This window comes from Patagioenas fasciata, chromosome 3 (genome assembly GCF_037038585.1).
Source record: "Patagioenas fasciata isolate bPatFas1 chromosome 3, bPatFas1.hap1, whole genome shotgun sequence".
NCBI classification, from domain to species: domain Eukaryota; kingdom Metazoa; phylum Chordata; class Aves; order Columbiformes; family Columbidae; genus Patagioenas; species Patagioenas fasciata.
Window position 1 is genome coordinate 103,598,731 of NC_092522.1, and position 13,893 is coordinate 103,612,623.

The 13,893-nt window shown below is 38.9% G+C and overlaps 1 protein-coding gene across 4 annotated transcripts in view; it reads right to left on the reverse strand.

The window, feature by feature from the left end:
* MYOM2 (myomesin 2) overlaps positions 1–13,666 on the reverse strand; it is an 83,413-nt gene extending 69,747 nt beyond the window's left edge. For 2 of the 4 annotated variants that reach the window (XM_065833356.2, XM_065833353.2), the window contains exons 1-7: positions 13,563–13,666; positions 8,341–8,420; positions 5,220–5,353; positions 4,082–4,201; positions 2,482–2,620; positions 2,152–2,309; positions 293–385 (exon numbers count right to left, since the gene is read on the reverse strand). In XM_065833356.2, coding sequence (XP_065689428.2) covers positions 293–385; positions 2,152–2,309; positions 2,482–2,620; positions 4,082–4,201; positions 5,220–5,326 — 617 coding nt within the window. In that variant the 5' untranslated portion in view covers positions 5,327–5,353; positions 8,341–8,420; positions 13,563–13,666. Of the gene's footprint in view, positions 1–292; positions 386–2,151; positions 2,310–2,481; positions 2,621–4,081; positions 4,202–5,219; positions 5,354–8,340; positions 8,421–10,760; positions 10,904–13,562 lie in introns of all 4 variants that reach the window. The other 2 variants (XM_065833354.2, XM_065833355.2) reach the window with 2 other exon arrangements.
* Positions 13,667–13,893: the final 227 nt, after the last annotated feature.

The following is a 13,893-nucleotide window of genomic DNA, read 5'->3' on the forward strand; positions in this document are numbered from 1 at the left end:
TAATTCTAATAAAAAAAGAACTACCATTCTTTCAGGTACTTACCTCTGCTTTTCTATCTCCTTGTAGATTGCTGGAGTTGAATAATAGAAATATCTAATTTTTCATTTCATTTTCATGATCTAATATTCAGCTGCTTAGTTAATCTTCTCTATCTTAAATGTGAGTACCAACAGAGAAATCTGCTGAATTTAACAACTCTCTTGCAGCCTCTGTGTGAATTTTTAATTGTATTTAATATAAAATACTTTGTGTAGAGTATTAAAAACTGTTGTATTCCCCAGAATAATCTACCTGTTTATATGCAACACATGGACTCCATATTTGCTTTCAATTCTGTACTTTGTTGGATCACTTGCGGGGGTAATCAATTCCTCATTTTTGTACCTGACAATAGAGAAAAAGATGCATTCATTAATATAGATACTATCCACTGCATTAATTTAGCAGATTTTTACATCCAGATATCATTTACTATCATCTGAGCTCCCTCTATAAATCTTCTCTACCTGTATAGAGTATTTTCCAGTATGTATGAACAGCTACACATTGGGTCCTGAAGGCAAAGGGGGAGCATCATTGCAGTAAGAAAGCAGAAAGAGAAGATGTGCACCCAAATCAGAAGAGCAGGCAGTGCAGTAGAGAGAAGATGGTATGTGACTTGAACTTCAGCCCACTAGCCCTGACACAAGATGAAAAGCAAACTTTGTCTTGGATCACAGCAGTAAAGCACTTCAGCACCAACCAGGGAAGCAACAACAGAATTGTGCCTCAGGTTAGATCTTCAGGGTCCAGCCTGGGGCTCTTATACATACAGGATAGCATTTGTCTGGAGGGGAGGAAGCTTCAGGGATGTGACTTTCATGTTCGCCTCCACAGAGGCTGACACAAAGTGGACACAGGTACAGCCCATTACAACAATGGTGTTGTGCATGTTTACTGTGGCAGAATGCAAACCCCCCTCTCTCCCCCTCCTCCTTCAGTATGGAGGGAGTAGGCACATCTCCCTCTCTCTGCTACTTGAGGCTAACAGCTTCTTTTGTTTGGCCCAGAGCACCCTGGCCAGGGCCATTAGGAGAAGGGATTGCCGAGGCGCCAGTGAGCCGCTGGGCACCTGTGACCGGTGTGGGGGATGTTTGGAGGCTTCAGGGGCACGCCACACACGGTGTGGGGGTGCAGAGAAGCTTCTAGATTGCCTACAGTCAGGTCTGATCAGCCTGTATAAAAACGGGACTCTCGTCGAGGCTGGGCCCATTGTCGCCGGTCTCTCGGAGCACGAGTTGAAGATACTGCTGCCGAGACCCCCCGGGATGGAGACCCTGCTTGCCTTGCTGCCACGTATGTGAGTAAAACCCCTCGCAGGATTGCGAGTATATTTATCCTTTCCGTGCACATATGCACGTGTAACTTCCCGTGCTTAATACAAGCACGTATAAAATTATTTCATCGCACAATCGCAAGTGTATTTATATTTCCGTGCACATTTGCACGCGTACTTTAAATTATTCCCTCGCACAATCGCGAGCGTACGCTTTACCTTTATCTCTTTAAGAATAATCCCGCACCGTGTTCAGGCAAGTGTGTACCCCTCTGGGACTCGGGGATGGTTCCGGCATTGTTTTGGGTGAAGCCACGTGCATGCACTCTGTGGACCGCCAGTTGTACTAGTTGCTGCCCCTTAATAATTTTCCTCAACTGATACCCGAACCTATATTTAAGTCACTTTTGGAGCGCTAAAACCCTGTTTCTCACCGGTTTAATAAAAGTTGTTTTGGACCCTGTTGTCCCTTAAATTAGCCTCGGGGTGCCTCCGTGACATTACCCAGGCTTTGCATGTAGCCTGTGAGCTCTGTGCATTTTGCCATTTGCTACTTTATCATCAGGGAACTCAATGGCCAGAGAGACTGGAATGCCTTCCACAGTCTGCCTTCTGAAACACTTGAGTTTGCTTCTCACACTGCACAGGGCCATTCAGCAAGCTGTCCTGCCACTCCTTTCACTGCAGTATCAACTGCTACAATCCAGCACATCTATGAGGATTATAAAGGGGGGTTAAGATAGCCATTATGTATGTGACACCAGTTATGTCATAACTTCCAAATGAAAAAAGCTTAACAACATTTTTAGAGGACTAGGAAAGGCCAATCTCTTACCATTGTACTGCAGGGGTGGGAAATCCTTGTACAGTGAAGCAAAGGCTCACAGACATCTTTTCCCAGACTGTGTGAGACCTCAGACGTACTAGAATTTCGGGAGCTCGACTTATACTTTCCTCAACAGCGTGTCTTTCCAGAGCCATATTTTCTTCTACCTATTAAACACAGAAAAAGGAAAGCGCCGAACTCAAATGGGATAGAAGACTTAATCTTAAATCTACAAAATTAAAATATGCTAAATCACTACTGGTATTTGAAACACAAGCCTAAATTTCAATATATCTTATAATTATGCTTGGATAAGAATAAAAAGGTTCAGGACTGTACCATCCTTTGTATAGCAAGTCTATCCAGATGTTCTCTGGCGTGGTGCCTGGCTGTGTGAATCTCTTTTTCCAAAGCAGATAACTCACTGGCAAAACGGATCCTTTTCTCATCACTTGCATGAGTCTTTTGTTCATGAGTCCTGTAGGATAAAAAAAAGTATCAGGTAAGAGTAACCGATATGAAGCTTTAAGATTGTCACTTATACACATTGGGCAACTGAGAGCTCTGAAACCATATCAGTAAGATGCAAAATCTAGTTTAGGAATTATTCTTAGAGTCTAACCACTCATCCTAATTAGCATGTGAAATGAATATGAATTTTCCTTCTTTTTTCCTTCTCTTTCCTTCTGTATATGTGGTGCCTGTTCACACCCTGGTAAGAGTTGGGCCTTCCTTACGGTGTGCCCTTGCCTCTAGCACCTGGGATGCTCTACTGTCTTCATGGGCTGTATCACCTGACCTCACCTGAAAGATACAGACCAAGGGGTTCGCAAGGATTTGATGACTCGATGCATGCAAAAAAGTTGTGCTTGGACAAGGGTGAGCAGGAAGTATTATAGAAACTATCAGGAAAAGACAACATTTTGAGAAACAAAACAAAACTTCATAAATGTTTCTCAGAGGAGCTAGCTCCAAATCCTTCATTCATACTGATTCAGTAAGCATCCTAAGCTACTCTTTACCTTGGCAACAGGACAAAATAAGGGAGCTGAATATCAGAAATTTCTAACATGGCTGGCATTATAGAATATGGAAAGATTCTTAAAGCACAACCCAAGCTTCATTGCCATGAAGCAAATGAGAAAACTTGCTTTAAATTCAGTGAAGAGTAGATCAAGACATTGTTTGTCTGATATTTTAAAAATATTTCTTTGTACCGTTTCAATGTACTTTAAATATCAGTCTTGATCTGGCATGTATTTTTATATTGATAGAATTTAAGACTTTTTTTAAAAAATAAACTAGAGTATACAAATCTGATTTTCCTAGAACATTCTGTTTCTAGGATATATATTTCAAAACAGTCAAACTACCAGAACCATGTGGATATATATGATTTTCACAACACATTTTCTACAAACAAGGCAGAATTCACTATTTTAGTGTAAATTCTCTATGTCTTTGGTGCAGTCACTGTAGACCATGGCAGAGCAGAACCAGCCAAATTCACTAGCAGGAATGTTGCTGTCAGCACATTTCACAGACTTTGTAGTAAGGCTGTAACTGAGACATGCCAGTAAGTCATCTTGATGCTAAAGAAAGAACTTGAAATGTTTAAGCTGATTCAAGCCAGAAATTCAGGAATAGTGGAGCAGATCTGTTAAAAAATGAGTTTTGGATCCCAGGCAGATTCTAATTTACTTTGGTTTTAAATCTGTTTTCAAGGGTCAGAGTAGGGATTAAGGGAACAACTCTGGGCTGAAATATGAGATTGAAAGTGACACTCAGTCATTTAGTATTCCAGCCAAAATAGATTAGTGAAGAACAGTGACAGAGAAGCCTCCAGTCTTGTCAATTCTGAAAACAGCCCTGGCAAAAGAGCAATACTAAATGGGACCAGAGCCACCACACAGGTCAGATGGGACCAACAGAGATTTACCTTTTCCTGGATTCTTGTATTGCTTCATGAGCCAAGGTGCGTGCCCTCCTGGCACAGAGTCTACATGTCGTTTTTCCCAAGCCAGATGATTCATAATAAGCAGCCTGTCTGGAAGCAGCCCTTCAAATACGAAAGACATTGTTATAACCCAGCAATTCTGGCAAAACATGAACTCACAAAAGTCAAAGAAATTACTTTAAATGAGCTGAATACCATAAGTGAGCACTGTTCAGTGAGAAACCTACTTTATATTCCTCACTAACTGCACAAGGGTGTTGAATCTCACTTGTCCTTCAAGGGCTTAATGCCCATCATCTGTCATTGGGGATCATTAAGCATTTTATTTCATTCAGTTCTATTAAATTTATCGTTATCTCAGTCTCCAATCATTGAAGTGCTGTGATAGTACTTCAGTGAACCACGAGGGTACCAGCCTAACACAGAAATCTCACACAATCCCTGTAACACTGTCTGTTTCTAAACTTTCCTGCCTTTCTACACTTCACATAACCTTCTGCAGCTCTTCTCTTTCATGAGGGAAGCTGGACAAGCTAAACTACTAACTAAGCTGGCTAGTCCTCCCAGTTACTGAGGAGAGAAGATGATGATTTTTAAGCAAGCAAAATTGAAAGCTCCAGACCTTGAGATACAAAGAACATGCATCTTGTGGTTAAAACTCAGATTTCACATGAGAGGAGTCAAACCTTTATTTACTTTTAAAAAAGGAAAGTGAATGACAAAAACTATAATTAGGAATAGTCAGATTCAGGAGAAAGAATATCCTCATGTCATATGGAAGAACAGGTAAAAAACGGTCTCTGTGATTTAATATAAATTTCATGGCAATTTTTCTTAACTCAAAGTTTCAATTGGAGCCTAAAAGGAAGAACTTCCAATTTGGAGGTAGTAAACAGGACAGATCCTGAGCTCTAGGTGACTAGCAACATAGCTTAAAAGTCTAGCTATGCTGGTGGGAGGCTATAGACAAGGAGCATCCCAATGGAAGTGGAAAACCACCATTCTGAATAAATTACTATCTCAGGAGGTGCAAGGGGAAGCTAAAGATCTTGTTTCAAAGAAGTGATTATCCAAAATAAAAACCTCTCTATGTTCCACGTGTGAAATATGTGGCACTTACTTTCTTGCTGCGTATTCCTCGAGTACATATCTTGTCTGAATGTTGCGATAGGACTGATCAAAGTGCTTGTGCCTCCTCTGGTAAAATGGCACCACTACTGATGACATGCTTCCGTTTGCTGCAATCAGTAATTCCTGCAGAGAGTGAAATCACATTTAGCCATCTATTTCAGACTAGGCTTGATTTTTTTGGGGCATGTAAACATGTGTGTGTACATGTACAAATGAATAGAATTCCGTCAGTTCATGTCAAATAGAGGCATCAGTTATATACACAGGTACCTCAGGCTGTACCTTATCACCCACACACTATGAGATATGGAATCATAGATGACAGAGAAAGAAGACAATTTGTTTGATCATTTTTTCCCTTCTTTGCATATGCCATTTAACACCTACACAGAAATTTCAAGCCATGAAAAATTTAAGTTTTGGGCATATTTAGGTGTTTCAGCTCTCTGCTCTTCAAACATTTCACTTTTTCCCTTGTTGCGATTTATGCTCACTGTTTCTTGTCCAAATCACCATGACAACAAAAAACAAACTGTATTCACCCACTTTTGCTGCAGCCTGTTCAAGAATTTGTTTGCATCTCCTTTCAGCTCTCTTGTTTAAATTAAACAAAGCTGGCTCATCCAAACTTTCCTCACAAGTCATTTTTTTCCAGACCTCAAATAATTCTGGTTGCCCTCCTGTGGACTTCCTTCAAAGCATGATGTAGTTTGATGAGTATTTGGATAGAAGGTTCTCAGAAACATTCAGGGGGCTCCTGAAGCGGTGTGGGTTGGAAGATCATGTTTCCCACTGAGTCGGAGTTCAGTAAATTCGCAATCATGATGTTAAAAGAACCCAGGGTTGCCCACATCCCTCTGTGCTCATTAGAAATATGATGACAAATTATTGCAGAAGGGGGAAATGTTACCAGTAGGTGTCAGCTTGTGTAACTGCAATCTGCTGAATACATCACAGTTACAGTCTCAGTTGGATGTGGGGCTCTTCACTGCTGGGCCACCTGGCCTAAACAGTGCTAAGGGATTGCAAAGGACAACTAAACAGCCAACACCTTCCCCATGAGGTGGCTGCACTTCAGTGACAATAGAAGCAATTTCCCAATATAGAAACAGAGAATAATTTTGGTTGGAAGACATTCTCAGGATCATTGAGTCCAATCATAACCTAACTTGAGCACTAAACCGTGTTCCTAAGAACTTCATCTGAAAGCCTTTTAAACACCTCCAGGGACAGTGACTCCACCACTTCCCTGGGCAGCCTGTTCCAATGCCTGACAACCCTTTCCGTGAAGATTTTTCCTAATATCCAATCTAAACCTCTCCTGGCGCAACTTGAGGCCATTTCCTCTTGTCCTATCACTTGCTACTTGGGAGAAGAGACCAACACCCTCCATGCTACAACCTCCTTTCAGGTAGTTGTAGACAGCCACTACGAAGTAGCTTGGGCCAAATCCTGAAGTTTTTTTGTCAGGCAATTTACTGCAATAACATCTAATTTCCTCCTGAAAGGTAAGGGGCGTGTCCCCGTTGTTATGCTCCCATGCAGGGTGCAGCCTGTCAACTCTGCTCCAGAAGCTGAGGCACAGGCAGAGGCATGGCCTGGGACCCACCTCAGGGCTACCCATGCGAAGTGAAACAACATTAGCCCATCCAGGGGCCATGGCAAGAGGGTGTCAGTGTCCTGGCGGCAGCAATGGACCTGGTTGTCCCTGCCCAGCCTCCTCCAGGGTTCCCCACCTTGCCCATGGCCCAGAACCCCATTTCAGCCCCACAGGGCTATCAGCCCTTCCCCAGCAATGCCGCAGCGGGGCCAGTCTCCAGCTCCCCACAGCCCAGCCCTGCCCAGACGTGGCCATGCCAAGGAGAACCTGCCTGTGATGAAAATCCTCAGACCTACGCCAAAAGTCCTGTATGCATTTGTCACAAAAAGTCCTATCAGTAGGAATATAAAATGAAAGCTCAGTGGGATTTGAATATAAATTATAAACTCATTTATATACAACATGAGCTCCTCTTAATTTCAAAGGCACTGGTACTGGCCAGGTTTAGGCTGTGTTGTGTTTCCTATCAAACACCTGGAAATATGTGCTTTGGGTACAAAATCTACATTAAAATTCAATTAATAACTTTTTCAGGAAAAAAGTGGTTTCTGGCAAAATGGGACCTAGTCCAAAATTTAAGACATTCTGTCATGATGTCATTGTCAACTTGGAAATTCCATGTACTTTTATTTTTGTTTCATTAATCTTTTTACTGTGTGAAAAGTACATTCAGTCTATGTACTTCAATAAAATATTGCAGAAAATAGGTTTTTAAATGTTTATTACTTATTCTGAAAGTAATTATGTTTTCTGTCACATAATGGAATTTTGCTTACTATCTCATGTTTTGAAAAATCATTTTTCAAAATCTCCATTTGGAATGAGAAGCAATGGTAAAATTGTGGGAAAATTACAGATATATCAACATTTTTGCACAAATTTTTAGTGTTACATGTCTATGTCTTTTTTTCTAATCATATTACTAGCCAGATTGTATATGCAGAAGAAATAATTTTCTACTTTCCATTGCAGCAATTTATCCTTGGAAAACAAGATCTAGGTTTCTTAAACAATGCTTTATATTTTTAGAAAGAGGGATATAAGATGATGACTGCAATTCCTATTTTAACATGCCACTTCATCTTATGTGTCTTTTTGGCAATTTTGCCTGAATTGTATAAAATTAAAACCAAAATAATTTTTAAAATATTAATTATAGGCTAAAAAAATCAAACCTTGAAACATGGTAAAATACCTGTAAATAGCATATTTCCAGCATATAGTATTTACCAACAAAAGGAAATGCTAGTTATGGATTAAGTAGCATAATAAATTACAGCTGTGTCTGATTGTTAGTTTCACATATTCAAAAGCTGAGTCAGATGCCCCAAGTCATGACATTCTTACATCAGCTAGTTCTACTTTCCCAATAAAAGGTCTCTGCAGGAGAATACAGTTGGTATATTTAACAGCAGATACATCTTACTAAAAAAGAGTAGTGAGATCTAAAGATATGAGGTTTTACAATTTATCATCTGATAGCTGCATCTTCTGCATAACCTATAGTTACCTTTTCAATCCTTTTTCAAGAGATATGAGAATGACAAGTCACACGTTCAAGAATGAGAGCTTTAGGCTAAATACCAGTCACTGCAAGACAAAAATAAAACATGTTTACAACATCACTATGGAACACTAAAGAAATATATTACCACATTTCAAGAGAAGTAAGAAAGCTACCATGACTCAAGTTAGTATAGCATGGTGCAGGACATTGCAGAGATGCTATCTTAGGTGCCCTCATGTGATGTTGAGCTGACATGGACATATTAACCCATCATACGACATATTATCTTGGTTAGAAGAATACAGTCACACAGATCCATGAGCAGCCTTGGCTTCTCCTAATTTTGGTATCTGTACATTACATTATGCTATACCTGCAGACATCAAATACTGTTTTTGTTCATGCTGTGTGACTATTGTGTAAGACATTTGGCTTCTCCTGTAGTTTGTACATTAACTGCACAGTTAATGGTATAATGTTCCCTCTTTTCTATTTTTAATTAGCCCTTTCACTTAAATGAAGGTGTAAAGGGCAAACCCCTAGATAAAGCTGACTCAGCTGTTAAGTACTACTCAGGTTTACATGTGGCCCAGTTAAATAACTCTGTGAATTTATCAACATGTAATTTATGTGTTGCCGTGTGTATAACTCCCACAGAGACCTCATGTATAAAGGTTGCAGAGTAATGCCCATGTGTCTGGATGGATCACAGTTTGGGTTATTTTCATTTATGATATAGAAGAAAAAGTCTTTGCCATTTACAGTTCTGCCTTTTCCACTAAATGCAAAACTTACATTTTAGTTGGTATATATTGTTCTATTAATCAGCACCCAGAGTTTATCAAAATTTGAGTTCAGGCATTTTTTACATTTATCTAAATACCATTAGAATAGGAAAAAAGCATAGCCATCCAGTCACAGCTTCCATACAAGCAATTAACGAAGCTTGTTAGCACCCAGACTCATTTTGCCTTCTGTTAACACAGAGGGGAGCTGCCTGGCAACAATTCCAAATGTAATAATCATCATCAGTTAATTACAATGATGCTCGCAGAGAATGTATTTAATACTTAATAGTGCTGCAAAGATGTGTGTCTGAAAAGCAAAATCACAGCCCCACTGTAAAATCAGCTTCAGCAGTCTACAGAGCACGCAGGGTGTCTTGAGTTCATAGTAAGATAAGTTTCTATTGTCTTCCTAGGAACAATGTATTGATTGTTTCCACAGTTTTCCATTGATACACATTTATGTGAGATGTTTGAAATATGTACTAATATTTAGTCAACCTACCACTAGCAGACTAGATAACATGATATGCAGATGACATCTTAGTCCCACTGAAGTTATTGATTTAGGCGAACCAAGATTTTACTACTGGCAGTGCCTGAAGACCTAATTATACTGGCATGTCAATCAGTGGGATTGACCCAACAGCAAGAAGCAGGCAGAGGTCTGGCAAATGCATTGAGATAAAAAAAGAATGCTTTCCTAATGGGAAATAAAAAAATAAATTAAAAAAAAATATATATTACAAAAGGCAACAAATAGACCAAGAAAAGATAAATTAATTTTCTGGATAAATGCAATAAATTCAAAAGTAAATCTCAAGTTTTATTCAGCAAGTTCTGCTGATATGTGACTGCAAGTGTTACAGAGATCTTGCTGAAACCTATGGGCTGTGTGTCAAAACCAACCCTTTAACTTCACCCATGCAGATCCTATTAACTTCCCTGGATTTCAAAAAAAAGCCCTGGAGATACAGGACAAGATAGGCATACAACACTTAGTCTCTCATCTGTCCTTTAATTTTCGGTTGAACACATCACCATTGTACTCCTAATTTATTATTATTGATAATTATTAACATCACTGTTATCATTATTATTCCTGTTTATTTCCATAACTGTAAATGCTGGGGACATCAACAGTACCTAAACCGCACTAATCTATGTTCTGTATGAACCACTCAGAAGCCTATCAAACTCAAAAATATTAAGTCAGTCAAAATGTCCTTAAGGATTAATGATATAAAACACATATGAATTAGACTGTTAGAATCAGTTTACACAAACAGACATGTTCACAGGGTTAGTAGCATGTATATAACAATTTATACTTGGTCATGAGTAAAAGGCGGAGTTCCCAAGCCAGGATATGCATAGTTTCATGCCATAGTAATACTGATCTGAATAGAAAGCAATAATCTAGGACCATGTGACAAGGGAACACATTCTTGGGCATAGAAGCCAAGGGTCTGATATAGGCGTTGTTTGTTTGATAAGTGAGTTAATTTAAGATTTAAAGGACAGGCAGTAAATTCTAGCATGATCATTCACATAGCCTTGGAGAGCAGGCACACAACCAAATAAATTGATGGATAGGGTTGACAAATGCCATGGGAAGGAGAACATGGTTGTGCTCACCATAGATAGACAGCTTGCATTCCTGGACTCAGGAGGTTCCTGTCGTAAGTGATGCACTATACAGCATGTACTTTCTCTGCCGGACCTGTCAATGCTATACCATGCAACATGCACCTTCTTTGCTCATCTCTGTCCTTTTCCACCTGCAGAAGTGCCAAAAACAATTTGCAGGTTCTTGCCTGCCCTCACGTAGCCTATCCTCCTCATACTGGCTGAAAGATCAGTACAGTCTGTTCTTACATGCAATCCTCATTCTTGATCTTTCTCTCTCTCTCATCTTTCTTAAATATCTTTGACCATTTGTAGTGACCTGAGGATTTGTCCTTGTTTTCCCATGACATAGTCATTGTCTACACTGACTGTCTATAGTTCTGCTTGTTGTTCTCCACATTGGTCAAACTTGTGTTTTCAGGAAGCCCTTTTTTGACAGTTTATATTTCCATGGTATATTAAAGCCCATGATATTTAGCTGATAAAATATATTTCATTCCATACCACCTATATACCACAATGGAAGATACAAGGAAAAAAAAAAAGAAGAAAAAACAAACAAACAAACAAAAACCCCACAACCAAACAACAACAACAACAACAAAAAAACTAAAAAAAAAAAAAAAAAAACCACAACTTGAAGTCATCAGTTGCTTCCAATGATCAGTTTAAAGAATTGCCATATTGCCTCAGAAAACATGTGAACCTTTCCAGACAGTTATATCAGTCCTGTAGAAACCACAGTAGAAATCTTGTAAAATCAGCATGAATCATTATTCAGCTTATAGAAACTGCAGTCTAAACTGGAATGGGATGTAGAGGGTCTGGTAACATCTTCTCAGTTTTAGTAACAAACTTTTTACATGCTACTATGTCTCTTCAATCTTTTAGCTCTCCGTGCATGTGTGTATTTAGATGTCACACAGAAAATTCTGTCTCTGCATAAAAAAACATTAAAACACACACAATCTACCATCATTTAAGATGCTTCTGTCTTTCCTATTGAAGATTTCCATTTTAACTTTCTGATGACAGAATACAAATGCTTCTGAAAACAAACAAACAAAAAAGTATATGGAATTCCAGACATTACTTGGCAAACTTTGAGACTGATTTTCTTTTCTGATGTCTTTAGCTGCCTCATAGCTGGTCTTACATATTACTGATCGTACCTCCTTTGTATGGAAATAGTATTATTCTAGTTTCACAAACTGATTTTAAACAGAAATCTTATGGACAACAGGTTAAGTCTGGTTCGAATTGTTCACAGAAGTACATGCTTTTTTCGTTAAACCTAAAAATGGAGTTTTCTCATCAATTTCTAGTCACCTGAATGTCCAGTAAAGCAACATTTTCAAGCAGCTGATGATGCTGGCCATAACAGATGGGTATATTCTTTATCAATAATTTCATATGTTTTGAATGAGTAGACTTTTAACATCTCATTACATCAAGTGATTCTGCTTACAAAGGCATAAAGGTAGATTAAGCAGTTAGTGCAATCATTTGGCTCTAGCACATGTGTTTTAAGTCAGAATTCACACCTTGACCTTGTAATAGTCCCTGAATGGTTTTCTTCACCCTCTAGCCATAACAGTTAGTAAGAAGGCAGTTTCAAACATGCCATGGGTGGTCATGGTCGCAGCCACAATCCTTGATGGAGTTAATCGTCAGCTATGCTCTGCAGCATACTGGTATGAGGCAAAGCCTCAGGTACCCTTCCCTCAGGTGAGGTCATTGTTGTGGAGGAGAGCACCTCCTGCACTGTTGGGAGCCCAAAAAATGTAATTTTGGCTTTTTCTATGACTCTTATGGTAGAAGTAAGTGGAAGCCCCCAGTTTGATTTCTCTTGCCACAACCTTGTTATAAGCTAAACTGTATAGGCAAGAGAGAGTACTTCTGTAGACACTTTCTTACTAACTCATGATCTTATATGACTGGGAATTAAATTAGGCTTAGTTTGGCTGCATTGACTTGAAACCTTGCCATCTTAACACTCCAAATGCACAAAGAGCCACAAAATGTTACCATAAAGCTTTAAGATTTCCCTTCACTTTGTGAGTGTACTACATCCCTTCAACCGGACAGCAAGGAATATGGGACAGTGAGACAGTCACTCCCATCATTCCAGCCTTCATTATCCCTCATTACAATACTTTCTTTGGCTCACAGGTATTATCAACACACAGGTGTAGTTTCAAGAGCATTAACATGCTTTCCCAAGATTCTATCAGTGGTATTTAACTAGAATTTTCACGTGGCACAGAACACATCACATAGCCTAGAGTAATAGAGACACCAGAAATGTGTCTTCTGAAGACACATGCTTGAAAGTACAAAAAGTAAAAATAGAATTTTTCATCCTTGCTACATCCTATTCTTCAGCATCCCAAATAGTTTTGCCAACTACTACTTTAGGATTTTATGCTTAATAATTTATACACATACTTCGTATAAACCGTGTTTTTTCTCCTTATACAGTATAGGCACACAAGAAAGTTGCATTGCCAATATATGTGCAATTGGAAAAGCACATATTCCAATAGAGCTGTGGATTGGTATAATGTAGTTCCTCATATGCACAAAGAAACAGAGGAAATGTAATACACAATAAAATCAAGCTGATTGTGCACAGAATAAAACAATTCTATTGTATTTTTTTGTTTGTATTTTCATAAATCAATCTGTGTCCTACTTATTGCTTGTTTTACCTGAGGAAGGTAATTTATTTTTTACAGAAAAGCACCCAACACCCTCCCACAATCACTCCCATTTGTTATGAAGAAAAACCTAGGTGAAAAATGGACTTACCAAGGGATATAGAAAAATTGTAAGGCAGAGAGGAAGACCAGCCCTTCCCAGCTTAGTAAACTCTGGCTGAGGAAAACAAAAATAATTCCCCTCTCTAAAGGCTACTGCCCCTTCACTCCCATTTAAGGGCAGATACATGCTATATTTAGAACCAACCAAGTTATTCTCCCAAAACTGAGGGCAGCCTAATAGGCAATAAGGCAGGAGAAAATCTCTGCCCCATATGCAGTTTTGTACTGTATTTTCATAAAATATAGACTTCTTTCCTAAAAAAAAAAAAAAAAACAAAAAAAAAAACAAACAAAAAAAAAAACAACAACAACAAAAAAAA